The sequence below is a fragment of the Meles meles genome, chromosome 11 (genome assembly GCF_922984935.1).
Source record: "Meles meles chromosome 11, mMelMel3.1 paternal haplotype, whole genome shotgun sequence".
In the NCBI taxonomy this organism is placed as follows: domain Eukaryota; kingdom Metazoa; phylum Chordata; class Mammalia; order Carnivora; family Mustelidae; genus Meles; species Meles meles.
This window is the reverse complement of record NC_060076.1, coordinates 66688298-66702941: the sequence shown is the minus strand read 5'-3', so window position 1 is coordinate 66702941 and position 14644 is coordinate 66688298. Positions and strand designations below refer to the sequence as shown.

General features: G+C 37.8%; 1 protein-coding gene across 3 annotated transcripts in view; it reads right to left on the bottom strand.

The window, feature by feature from the left end:
• FANCC (FA complementation group C) overlaps positions 1-14644 on the bottom strand; it is a 283214-nt gene that overhangs the window by 168746 nt on the left and 99824 nt on the right. For 2 of the 3 annotated variants that reach the window (XM_046023918.1, XM_046023916.1), the window contains one exon: positions 14408-14517. In XM_046023918.1, the coding sequence (XP_045879874.1) occupies positions 14408-14517 (110 nt within the window). The remainder of the gene's footprint in view (positions 1-14407; positions 14518-14644) is intronic. The other variant, XM_046023919.1, reaches the window with a different exon arrangement.

Sequence of the window (14644 nt, the reverse complement as noted above, 5' to 3'; positions counted from 1 at the left end):
AGATCTAAAGACACATGTAGACTGACAGTGAGGGGATGGAAAAGCAATTATTATACAAATGAAAGTAAAAAAAAAAAGTCGAGTATTGATACTTACTTTGAACAAAAACAGACTTTAAAACAAAGACTGGTGTGCCTGGGTGGCTCAGTTGGTTAAGTGTCTCACTCTTGATTTCAGCTCAGGTCATGAGATCAAGCCTTGCATCAAGCTCCCCACTCAGCAGGGACTCTGCTTGAGCTTCTTTCCCTTTGCCCCTCCCCTGACTTCCACTCTCTCCTTCTCTCTCACTTTCTCTAAAATATATCTTTTTTAAAAAAACAAAGACTATAATAAGAGACAAAGAATTACACTATATAATCATAATAAGATCCCTTCATGATAAAAATTCTCAACAAAGTAGCTTTAGAGGGAGCATAATAATTCAACTTAATAATTAGGCCATATAAGAAAAACCCATAGCTAACATCATATGCAATGGTGAAAACTGAGAGCTTTTCCCTTGGAAGCAGGAACAAGACAAAGATGTCCACTCTCATCACTTATTCAATATAGTACTGGAAATCCTAGCCAGAATAATCAGACAAGAAATAGAAATAAGAGGCATCCAAATTGGTAAGGAAGAAGTAAAACTTTTAGTATTTGCAGATGACATGATACTATATATAGGAAACCTAAAAACTACCAAACTACTACAACTACCAAAACTACCAAACTAAAACTACCAAAAACTACCAAAAAACTACTACAACTGATGAATTAATTCAGAATGGTTACAGGACACAAAACTAATTATGCAGAAATCAGTTGCATTTCTATACACTAATAATAAAGTGCCAGAAAGAGAAATTAAGAAAACAATTATACTTACAATTACACCAAAAATAATAAAATACCTAGGAGTAAGCATAACCAAGGAGGTGAAGGACATGTACTCTGAAAACTATAAAATACTGATGAAAGAAATTGAACACAATACCAACAAATGGAAAGATTTTCCATGTTCATGGATTCGAAGAAAAAATACTGTTAAAATGTCCATACTACCCAAAGCAATCTATATATTTAATGCAATCCCTATGAAAATACCAAGAGCATTTTTCACAGAACTTGAACAAATAATCTTTAAATTTGTATGGAACCACAAAAGACCATGAATAGCCACAGCAATCTTGAAAAGGAACAAAACTGGAGGTATCAAAATCCCAGATCTCAAGTTATACCACAAAGCTCCAGTAATCAAAACACTATTGTACCAGCACAACAAAAGACACAGATCAATGGAACAGAATAGAGAGCCCAGAAATAAAACCACAATTATATATCAATTAATCTTCAACAAAGGGGGCAAGAATATGCAATGAAAGGGCACCTGGGTGGCTCAGTGGGTTAAGCCTCTGCCTTCAGCTCAGGTCATGATCCCAGGGTCCTGGAATCGAGCCCCGCATCGGGTTTTCTGCTCAGCTGGGAGCCTGCTTCCCCCTCTATCTCTCTGCCTGCCTCTCTGCCTACTTGTGATTTCTGTCAAATAAATAAGCAAAATCTTAAAAAAAAAATATGCAATGAAAAAACAATCTCTTCAACAAATGATGCTGGGAAAACTGGGCAGGTACATGCAAAAAAATGAAAGTGGATGACAAAACAACAAAACAAAATGCAACCTCAAAATGGATTAAGGACCTAAATGTGAGACCTGAAACCATAAAAATCCTAGAACACAAAGGAAGTAATCCCTTTGACACTGGTCTTAGCAACATTTTTCTACATCTATCCCCTGAGGCAAGGGAAACAAAAACAAAATAAACTATTGGGACTACATCAAAATAAAAAGCTTCTGCACAGCAAAGGAAACAATCAACAAAACTAAAAGGCAACCTACTGAATGGGAGAAGATATTTGCAAGTGACATATCTGATAAAAGGTTAATACCCAAAATATATAAAGAATTTATACAACTAAATACACACACAAAAACCAAATAATCTAATTAAGAAATATGCAGAAGACACGAACAGACAGAAATGTCTATTTCTCCAAAGACACAGATGACCAACAGATACATGAAAGATGCTTAACATCACTAATCATCAGGAAATACAAATCAAAACTACAATGAGATATCATCTCACACAGTCAGAATGGCTAAAATCAAAACATAAGAAAAACAATTATTGGCTAGAATGTAAAGGGAAGCCTTCTGTACTGTTGGTGGTAATGCAAACTGGTACAGCTACTATGGAAAACTGTAGGCAGCTTTCTCAAAAAATTAAAAACAGAACTACTATGTGATCCAGTCATTCCATTACTGGTATTTACCCCCAAATTATGAGAAAACATTAATTCAAAAAAATATATGTACTCTATGTTTACTGCAACATTATTTACAATAGCTAAATTATGGAAGCAACTGCGTCCACCAGTAGATGAATGCACAAGGAAGAAACTGTACATAGAAGAAATTGTACGTAGGTGCAATGGAATATTACTTAGCCATAAAGAAGAATAAAATCTTGCCATTTGCAATGACATGAATAGATTTAGAGGGTACAGTGTTAAGTGAAATAAATCAGAGAAAGACAAATACTGTATGATTTCACTCGTGGAATTTAAGAAGCAAAATAAATGACCAAAGTAAAAAAAGAGACAAACCAAGAAAACAGACTCTTAACTACAGAGAACAAACGAATGGTTACCAGAGGGGAAGTGGGTTGTAGGATGCATGAAATAGGTAAAGGGGATTAAGAATATACTTATCATGACGAGCACTGAGTAATGTATAGAATTGTTGAATCACTATATTATACATTTGAAACTAATGTAACACTGTATTAATAATTAAAAATAATATAAATTTTTAAAATTTTAAGAATTAAAAAAAAAGAAATGTATACTATAAACTATAAAATACTGGTGAGAGAAGTTAAAGAAATACAAATAAATGGACAGCTAGGGGAGCCTGAGTGGCTCAGCTGATTAAGTGTCTGCCTTCAGCTCAGGTCATAATCCCAGGGTTCTGGGATCGAGCCCCACATTAGGCTTTCTGCTCAGTGGGGAGTCTGCTTGTCCCTCTCCCTCTGTCTCTCACTCCTGCCTGTGCTCTCTTTCTCTCTCTCGTTTGCTCTGTTCTCTCTCAAAAAAACAAAAATCTTTTTAAAATAAAAATTAAAAAAAAAAAATGGACGGCTACACTATGCTCCTGAGTTGAAACATTTAATATTGTTAAGATGTCAATTCTCCTCAAATTGATCTATAGATTCCAATCAGAATCTCATTTTAAAAAAAAACTGATAATAAATATATCTGGAATAACTAGATATCAATTTAGAAGAAAACAAACCTCTACCCTTGCCTCAAATGCATATAAAAAAGTAACTCAAAGTGGATCATATATCTAAATGTAAATAGAAGCTAACACTATAAAATTTTTGGAAGAAAACACAGAGAAAATCTTTATAAACTTTTTTTATAAAGTATAGCCAAAAATTTCTGAGGACACAAAAAGTTTGAATCAGAAAGAAAAAAATGGACAAATAAAGATTTCACCAAAATTTAAAATTGAGGCACCTGTAGTATATTATTAAGAAAAGGAAAAGGGAGGGGCGCCTGGGTGGCTCAGTGGGTTAAAGCCTCTGCCTTCGGCTCAGGTCATGATCCCGGAGTTCTGGGGTCGAGCCCCGCATCGGGCTCTCTGCTCAGCGGGGAGCCTGCTTCCTCCTCTCTCTCTGCCTGCTTCTCTGCCTACTTGTGATCTCTCTGTCAAATAAATAAATAAAATCTTTAAAAAAAAAAAAAAAAAAAAAGGAAAAGGGAAGCCACAGATGGAGTGAATGTCCCCCCATATACACATATATTACATATAAAACATATATATGTGTATGTGTGTGTGTGTGTGTGTATATATATATATATATAATGTATGTATAATATGTATATCTGGCAAAGAAACAGTAGCTAAAATATTTTTATGAACATACAATGTATTATTTGCCCTAGGGATACAGGTCTATGAATCATCAGGAAAAAAAAATTTTTTTTTAAAAAGCACTCTTACATTTAATGAGATGGCAATATTTTTAGGAGGCAATTTCTAAATAAGCAAAATATCTGAATAGACACATCCCAAAAGAAACAATAAGCACATGAAAAGATGCCTTAACATCAAGTGATAAGGGAAATTTGTATTAAAACCACAAAAGAAGACCGCTATGCAACCATAAGAATGACTAAAACCAAAACAAACTTGAGTATACTAAGTGTTGGTGACTATGTGGAGCTATTTGAACTCTCATGCATTGCTTGTAAGAATGTGAACCATTTATGTTACGTATAAATGTATCACACAATCCAGCAATTCCAATCCTAAATATCTATCCATGAGAAATTAAAACATGATTATGTAACTCTTACACAGTATGTTCCAGCAACTTATTCATAATAGTCAAAAATCAGAAATAATCTAAATTGCTATCAACACATAAATGGATACACAAAATGAGTGTTGATACAAAGAATATTCAATACTAAAAAGGAACCAAACAACTACTCAGATAAGCTACAACATGGAAAAATCTCAAAAACATTATTCTGGATGAAAGAAACCAGACAGAAGAATCAAAACTATATCACTCTGTTTATAAGAAATAATAGAAAAGAGAAAAGCAAATCTGTGGTGACAGAAAACAGATCAGTAGTTGACTAAGGCCAGAGTTGAAAGAGTGACTGTAAAAGGGCAATACAGAACTTTTTGTGATGACAGAAATGTTTTATTTCTTGATTGTGGTGGTGGTCAGGAGGATGTACACATTTGTCAAAACTATCAAACTACACACTTTAAAAGGATACATTTTACTGTATGTAAAATTTGCCTCAATAAAGTTGATTTTTAAAAAGATAGTGTTACAACCACAATACATTATTGTAATTCAATGAAACAAAAGCATACAAATTAAAAGAAATATTAAAAGGAACAATCCACCCAGATCCCACTATCCTAAAAAAGTTTTTCCATTTCTGCTTATAATCTTAGTCAGAGGATATATATTTTGCACAGCTGTTATTGTTTTGTATAAATAATTTTACATCCTATTTTTTATTTATGTTATACACATTTTTCACATTTCACAGGCTATGCAAAATGACATTATATTTCTTCAAATAGATTTGCTATAAAAAAGTAGATATGCTGTAATTCAGTTAACCACTAAACTTTAGACATTTGCATTGCTTCTCATTTTTTCCAATCATAAAAATTACTGTAATGAACATCATATATAAAGATCCTTTTTTAATTTGAATACTATTTGGGATAAACTCCCAGGAATCATGGCTAACTTTTGGGGGTTTTGTTGTTGTTGTTGTTGTTGTTGTTGTTGTTTAGAAATTATGTATTAGTTGGCTAGGGCTGCTATAACAAAGTACCACAAACTGAGTGGCTTAAACCACAGAAATTTATTGTCTCAGGGTTCTGGATGCTAGAGTTCTAAGATCAAGGGGTCGTCATCAGGACTGGTAGTTTCCTGACAATTTTTGGCATTCTTTGACTAGCACCCCAATCTCGGCTTTCATATTCACATGGCATTCTGCCTTTGTGCATGTCTGTGTCCAAATTTTCCCTTATTATAAGGACACCAGTCACAGTGAATAAGGGGGCCCCCCCTACTTCAGCTGACTTCATCGTCTTAACTAATCAACTCACATGCAAAGATCCTATTTACAAATAAGATCACATTCTAAGGTTCTGAGATTTAGGACTTGGACATATGAATTTAGGGAGAACACAATTCAACCCAAAACAGAAGTTATACTTGTTATTAAAAACTCAAAAAGCAGGAAAAAAAAATATGAAAGAAATAGTAAAGGCCCTCCTCAGTCTCTACTTTCCACAGAAGTTATAGCTATTAACCCCTTAACTATTCTCACAATTGACACCTTGGCCTCCCATAAAGGCATTTGTTGTTCCTGATGTATCACAGACTAAATCTAGCATGCAATTTTAGTTCAGTATAAATGATAGGGGGATGATCTCGGAATACCTGAACATTTGAACTTTCATTTAACTCACTTGGAGGATCTCTGCAGGGTCCCTAAGACATCTTGGAATCCTAGAACCACAGACTCCAGATCTCTGCAGGGTCCCTAGGATATCTCAGAATCCTAGAACCACAGACTCCAAAGCAGTAGAGATAGACTGGCTTAAGTCTAGCTGGCAGCAATGTATTTTTTGAATGGCTTTAAAGTCACACCTAGGTCCAAAATGGTCTGCCACTTCTAGCTAGTAAATTACTTCTCCAAATCTAAATTCTCTTTTCTATGACAGAGGGTAAGGATATCTGCCTTCATGGAGTCGTGAATATTTAATAAGATAATTCACCTAAAACACATACTATACATCCAATTAAGAGTAACACTATCTATCAAAATTTCTTTAAATTTTTAAAATTGTGATTAAAAACACATGAAACTTACCACCTTAATCATTTTTCAATACACAGTTCAGTAGTGTTAAGAATATTCACATTATTGTGCAACAGATCTCTAGAACATTTCTTCTTGTAAAACCAAACTCTATTAAACAAATCCCTTTGCCCTTCTCTAGCCCCTGTTCTACTCTCTGTTTCTATGAATTTGACTACTTTAGATATCACATGTAAGTAGAGTCATACAGTATTCTCCCTTTTTTTAAGATAGGGAAATGAAATATGTAATTTCTATAGTATCTCATAGCAGAGCCAGAAGAAATCTGAACTTTCTGATTCTTAAAAGAAGGACCCAGCTGAGGGTTTTTTGTTTTTGTTTTTTAGTTTTAGTTGAGCTACAAAAGCTGCCTGATAGCCAGCATTTTTATAAGTACTGCTTGTGTCTAGTATATAGTAAAGGGCTATTTAAACCAAAAAGCCTTTAAAAGACCTGGAAATCAAGATTTATGGATTTAAATATGTCTGGTTCTTTTGCCATGCTGCTAATTTATAGAAACTCCAATGTTGTCAATATTAAATAGAACCAGATCTGATAGGAATAGTCAAACTAAGATAAAGTGTAACAATGTCTAGGTCAAAGAGAGTAAGCCAGTTACAGTTACCAGCTTATAATGCCTGAATCCTGGGAGGGATGAATGTCAGCTCCCTAAAGAAATGCACATGTGGTCTGGGAAACAACTGAACTTCAAAACAGATGTAGAGATCATGTCACCACATGTAGTGCAGACATCCACATGGCCCTCAATGGTGGCTATTCACTATGAAAGACCTCCACTACAGACATTACTGTTTAACTTTACTTTTCACAGGAATTTATCCCCAAACAGCCCAAGGAGTGCTGCCCAGGAAATTTGGATTGAAATACAGTGAGCCTATGTCTTAGAAACATATATTACACCTGTAACACATACACCTAAAAATTCCCTTTTTACCCCAGAATGAGGTTGGGGCACATCAGGAGAACTGGGTGAAGGAGTTGTACTAAGGAGAAGGCTGGGAGTTATAGAAGGGGATCTGGTCAATGTTCTATTAATGAAGCCAAGTCAATTAAAGTTATGGCTTAATGGAAAAGCCAAGATGATCATAAAACAAAAATAAAACAAAATAAACAGAAAATATAACACAGGTCATCCGGAGAACATCACCAAACATCTCAAACATCCTGTTCCTAATTGGCAATAAATGCCTAAATCTGGCCCATTTGAGCAGTGGCAACTTACTAAAAAACAATCTGATACAATTTAGAATTAAAATAAGCAGAAATCCACCTAAAAAACCCATTCAAGAACACAAATGGTATCCCATTTTGCCCTCTCAGAGGAAACAAACGTTTACTCCAGGAAGTTCAATAATAAGTTCAGTGTCTTCACATTAATGACTCAGGAGACAGTTACCACTCCCCAAAATATGCACAGAGAGAGACATAAACATTCACAATTCAACTTCATGTGTAGAATGAATGCTGATCACACTGAATGGATGTAAAATACTCGAGAATGAGAAGAGCAGTGTTTGCACATTTTCTAGAACCCTGCAAATACTACCTACCATATTTATATTGCAAAACTATGAAATGCTGAGGACACTTTATCACGCTAAATAAGAGCACGATATTTAATAAGGCAGATGCTATTTCATGGAGTCACCGAAGTGCACGGAATTGGGTAGCCTACTACTAGACACCACTGCCCTAAAACAGTATGGCAGATAGCTTTGGTGGTTTCGAAAAGCCATGGGGAAAACACATTTACAAAACTATAAAGAAATTTTCTATGCTTTCCTTTTTTCCCAGCCAGTTCTATTCAATAACAGATAAGAAAAGGAGAGAACTCAATTTGTATTATATTCCCTGAATTATGGGCCCAAAAGGAAAACCAAAAAGCAGTGAGAAAACAGGGTCTCTGCATTCCACTGTTCTGGAAAATGGCACAGAAGACAAATATTGGACAGCTGCTGGGTTGACCTGATGTCCTCCTCCTTCCTCTTGTACTTTCTTACTTGGCTTACTTTAGGGATTCTCTCCCCTTCCCCTTTTCTCAGTGAATAGTACTACCACCCACAATGATACTCAAGTCAAAAACCTCGGAGTTCTCTCTTAGATTAGAAGGAAGCAAATTGCCTGTCCTCATGTTTCCAGAGAAGACGGAATGTCCACCCCACTCCCAGGAGGGAAAAGCAGAAAAGGAACAGCTTTGGCATCTGTGAAGGAGGTTGTGATGGCACATTCGTCTCATTAGCCATTTCTGCCTTGCCCAAGATCAGACCTCCTTCCCTGAGTGGCCACATTCCAATGTCTAACAGAGGCACAGGCATAAAGGCCCAGCCCTCCTGTCCCAAAGCAGGAAAGCTCTGAAGGGTCTCCCGTCTCTGTCCCTGTAAGCACAGCAGAAGTTTCCATTGAGACAGCACTGTAGCTGAGCTTTTTCCTCTGCACGATCCTATGTCCTTCCTTCCCCCCCGACAGCTGTCACTACCTGCACATTATCTCCATCTCAAGGCCAAATTTCTAGAAAACCCAACCTATGACATCATTTGTCAGTTCTGTCACTCTCTTTTCCCCAGAAGAACTGACCTCGTTGGTCAATTTGGTAGAAGAAACTGAAAAAAAATTCCTCTCGCAACTCTGTCTTTCTGACTTGCCTCATCTGCAGAAAGGATGTATTCTCGTTTACCTCTGCACCATGCTTAGTCAGGCAGGCTCGTTCCCTGCCAGGTAGGCCTACTAGTCCAGCTAAGCTGGGACCAGCTCACTTGTCTACCACAGGAGATGGGCCCAACTGAACCACTGACAACAGAAGCTATATCGTTAAATCTGTTTTAAGAGTTAAGGGACAGATGTTCGACATCCATCTACCTAACTGATATAGCTCAATAATTCCTAACTCAGAAGCAGAGGTGTTATTTATTAGTCCCCTAAAATCTTTCAACACTATCCTAAACTGCTCCCCTATCCTTTCCCACCAAACAACTCATCCGTACCAAGTCCTGCTCTCCTGTACTTTCAAATGTATTTTCAGCACTGAAGGCCCTAATTCATATTTATATAAGTGCCCCCCGCTCTCCTATTTAAACCCCTCTAATTAAAATCCTTGCTTTCCAGGTTAAGGACACTCTTTACTAGGGGATCTGAACCCTCAGGATCCAGCCCTGTCTGCCTCTCATGCATAGCCAGTACATAATAGATGGGATAGCCCATTCTTATTATCATTACCAGGAAAAGCTTTTCTACCTTTTTCTCTGCCTACTGTCCTACATGCACCTCAAATCCCTTTCAGTTCTTCCAGTTCCATGAACACCCATAGCCTTTGCCTCCCAGGGAACGCCTATGTCATGATACAAGCTCCACTGTCATTTTCTGAAAGCTTTCCTGACCAGCCCTGCAAACCTCCCCAACTCCCAATGAGGCTTTCCCCCCCACTTTTCACTGCGCTACCACAGTACCTTCAATACTTCTACTCCTTCACATGTTACTTTGCAATGAAACCACTTGATCCTGCAAGGCAAGATCTTCATATCCCCCAATATCTGCTTGTACGTGGTAGGTACTCAGGGTGTATTTATGGAATAGATGAATAAAGGACTGAGAAAGACTAGAGAGAGCAAGGCAAAAAAAGGGATACCAATCATGACCAATGCCCCTCTCCCAATGCCACAGTTAAAACTTTCAGTAACTCCTTCCTTTGCCCTATGCTACTAATTTATGAACTCACAAACTGGTATCCATGGCCCTCCAAAATTTTTCCCAAACTGTTTTTTTTTTTCTAATCTTAATTTCTTCTTTTCTTGATAAGTACCTTACTCTCCAGCCTAAATGGAAAATCATTCTTTCTTGTCTATACCCAACCTTCTGTCTGTTCACTATCTTCTTTCCAAGTGGAATACACCCCGCCCCCTGCAACACACACACCAGGGTTTACCATCTAAAATCATACTCCTTTATTTACTCATTCAGCAAATAATCACTGCATTCTTACTATGTGACAGATACCATCCTATACTTTTAAAATAAAGTCTCTACTCTCATGGAACTTGTAGCCTAGATGGGAGGGAACAAGCAGACGGGGGGGGGGGGGGCAGGGGGCGGCGGGGCGGGGATCAGTATGTCGGGGAGTGATCAGCACCAAGAAAAATCAGTCAAAATAAGGACAGTTGAGTGCCTGAAATAGGATGATGAGGAAGGCCTCTCAGATAAGGTGGTATCTAAGCAGTGGCCCGAGACAGGTTCTGGAAGGAGCCATGTGGCTCTCCGAGGAAGAGCTGTGGAAACAGTTGCATACACTCTAGTGAGGAGGTTGCTGGGTCGAGGAAAGTCACGCTGTATTTGAAAGTTTCAAATGTGCAGAATAAAGAAGTAGACAATTCAAATGCATTTAAAGGAGAATTTTCATGGGGATGAAAATCAAAGAAAGAGATATTTTTTAAAAGAAGTGTGTACGACCAGTCCTTTGTTATTTGGTAAACTGTAACACCGAAAAAAGGTGTTACTTGCAGACCAGTCTCTTTTGCCAAGATCCTGAGGTGGTGTTCAACTACTGGTCTTATGCTATTAGTGTGCAACCATGGAAATGAGTGTGAGGTGACCAGCATATTGGGAATTTACCGCAGGATTGTGCAAAAAGGTAAAACAGACTTGAGGCTATGAAGGACTCCTTTATTTCATTCATTTTTAATATATTTTAATTTATTCATTTAATTTAATCCATTGAATGAAATGGATTATCTCCTTTAATTTTCAAAAAAAATTAAGTAGAAACTGTTAAAATCTCCATTTCTGGTGAAGTAAGGCTCAAATAAATAACTTCAGTGAAGCTAATCAGAGATGGAGTAGGGCTGTCACAGCATTCCTGCAGGTCTTAAGGGTTAACTTGCATCAAGGTCCCACAATCCTCACATGCTGACTTAAAGTCCTTGATCTGTTAACAGAATTAATTTACTCTGAAATTTGCAGACCACTGGCCTTGGGGAATAAAGGACCAGAACGTGCCTAGGCCACAGTGGCCAACAAGTCTGTTTGAAGCTCCCTTAGCTTTCTGCTTAGCCCAGTAATCTTTCAGCAAAATGTTTTTCATTTTTAAGGTTATACAAATGACTTCACTGACCTCCCTCTACACATCTGTAGACCTCGCCCTCCTTTGCAGAAAGAACAGAGCACTCTCACACAATGCCTGGATACCAAGGACTCAGATGTTCCCGCACAACCCCCTCTGGGCACCATGGAACTAGAATTTCTTGCACAACCTCCAAGCACCGAGATAACTCTGTAGCTGGCATTACCGAGTCTACACGTAATCAAGAAATGTCACAGATCACGGCACTCCCTTTATAAATCTCTTGGCCAAGCAGAAAGCTTGGAGTTGGCCTTTGGACCAGAGCCCACCTTCTCCTCACATGGCTAGCTTGCTGAATAAAGTTCATATTCCTTTACCATAAACATTCGTCTCTTGAGTATTGGCCTTTACAGCAATGGGCAGACGAACTTGGCTTTCAGTAAGAGGGAGGCAAATTAGGTGGGAGTTGGTATCGTTCTCTCTCAGGTCTCCAAACATTATGTATGCTTGGCGACAGAATACAAAGAAAGTGTATTTCAACTTAGAATTTTTTTCAGAGAGAGAGAGCACAAGCAGGGAGAGCAGCAGGCAGAGGCAGAAGTACGCTCCCTGCTGAGCAAGGATCCCAGTGCCGCACTCGATCCCAGCACCCTGGGATCAGGAGCTGAGCTGAAGGCAGATGCTTAATCGACTGAGCCATCCAGTCGTCCCCAAAACTTCTTATAATCATACATTAGGCTTCATGATTCATCACCAGCCCTACAAAACCCCAAGCTCAACCATTATCTAAGTACCCGCAGTTCCCTGAAAAGGGCATTGGCTTTTTTTAAGATTTTTAAAATTCAAAGAAACTGCAGGTTTTAGAAAGTCAAGCAAATAGAATACAGGTAGGAAAAGAAACTAGTATTATGTTTGTTATTTCAAAAGTAAAATTAAAATAATCATACAGGACTGCCAATGTTTTGTCAGGGTAGAGCTGTGGAAGAGAAATCTCCTGCATCCCCAGGCTTGTCCCTGAATTTCACCTTGCCTCTACTGTCTTTCACTAATTGCCCTAAAGAAATATGCTATTTTCCCTTTTAAATTACCATTCAAATTTGGACAATAATTAAAATTTATTTATTTGACACAGAGAGAGAGATCACAAGTAGGCAGAGAGACAGGCAGAGGGAGAGGAGGAACCAGGCTCCCTGCCGAGTAGAGAGCCCGTGGGACTCGATCCCAGGACCCCGAGATCATGACCTGAGCGGAAGGCAGAGGCTTAACCCACTGAGTCACCCAGGCAAAGGCATTGACTTTCTTACCACCAAATTCAGGTGCGCTCTTTCTGCTGACAGGAATATCCTTCCTAAAGCTCTATCCCTGCCTTCCTAGTCACCCTTCCAAACTCAGCTGGTGATATCACCTACTGTAGGGCACACATCTACAAAGCCCCAAGTCTGAGTGAGTGTCCTCTGTATTACTATCACACCTATACACAGCTCTGGTTACCAGTCTATGAATTCCCTGATGCATGAGTTAAGATTTTAAGTTAACCTTCCTGTGCTATATTTTATACGTACCTATTGATAAATGGATGCAGTATTAAATAAGAGAAATCCACAGAATAAAATGCAAGCCTAGAAATTTTAAAATAGGCCAATAAAGTCATGTGTTTAAATGAAGAAAGTTGACCCAATGACCCTAAAAACACTTTATTGGGTGGCCTATTTCACGACTTAATAAACTAGCCAATACAAAAATATATCCTAAGTAATCATTAAAAGATCAAAAGCAACAATTAAAAAAACTGAAGACTATATATGTGATTCTATTTCCATAGCTTTGTTTTTCAGACCTTTTCTTCCCTAATTCTACTTATCAGTTCCTTTCTTTAGCTCTTTAGTGTAATTTACCTTCCGGTTACAGTTTGCACCTTTCCTTGCCCAACCCAACCCTTACTCACTTCTACTGTCCCTTCAATTCTGCCTTTAAATCTAACAGAAAAATATAAACACTGTCTTTGTCAGCTCTGTCAGCAATTTTGTATAAAACAAAGGAGTGGTTAAAAAGCAGTGAATGGAATGATATAACCAGTCAGACTGATAGACAAAACTGTATGCATTAATCTGGATGGGTGATTTCATAATACTAAGCAGCTAATCTGAACCATATGCATACTAAGTGGAGTCTGACAGGCATCAGCTAGTCCGTGGGGTTCTGGACAGTGGGGGGTATAAGAAAAGAGCAGGCAAGTTGCTGGTGAGGGCAGCCACAGCCCAGCCTTACAGCATTCGGCAACTAGTGCCTGCCCTTCAGAAGAAAGCAGAAATAGGGGGAATGCAGGAAGCTGTCAGCTATGCGTCCCAGCACAGTCAAGAAACTGATTCGATGTTGTGAGCAACGGCAGCCAATGATTTATTCTGTGGTGCTAGTCTGAACACCCTGGCCTGGATACCAACTTCAGGTATAAAATAAAGACAGCAGCTTCCAGGGCACTTCTGAATTTTCATTTTACTATAGATTAGACCCTGAGAGAGAGAGAAATACTTAAGACAGAATTACATAAGTATTTAAACTAGGTTGATAAGGAGGAGCAATTTTTTTGAAGATAGCAAATGCTAGAAGGAAAGAGTGAACATTCTTTACATCACCTGAAAGTAACTTTTCAAAATCACACAATACTAGGTCTTCTAGGCATGAAAAAGTTCACCCTAAAGACTGCTATCTTCTGGAATTCACAATCAAGCAAAAATGAAATCTCTTGAATAACGACATCCAGCAAGATAATGGAACAGTGAAGACTGTATTTGAAAAAGTTCTAAAACATCACAGAACTGAACTATCAAAGAAGCACCTTTTTAATCAATCCAATGCAAAGCAGTACAGGGCAAGATTTACTCTTACCCGTGTCCAGGAGTTAAGTTTCAATTCTTCAGAATTCTGTGGTTCTTTATTAATGAGACAACATAAGCACCATATTAGAATTTTCTGGCTTTCATCTGCAAAAAGGAAAACTAAAATAAGTAGGTCTTATCAAATAGAAAGAAAAGATAATCAGTATAAAAATTCTTTAAACACTGTATTTAAAGGAAATATATGTATTGTATTTTAGGAAAATCTCAAACTACTAAATTCACGGAA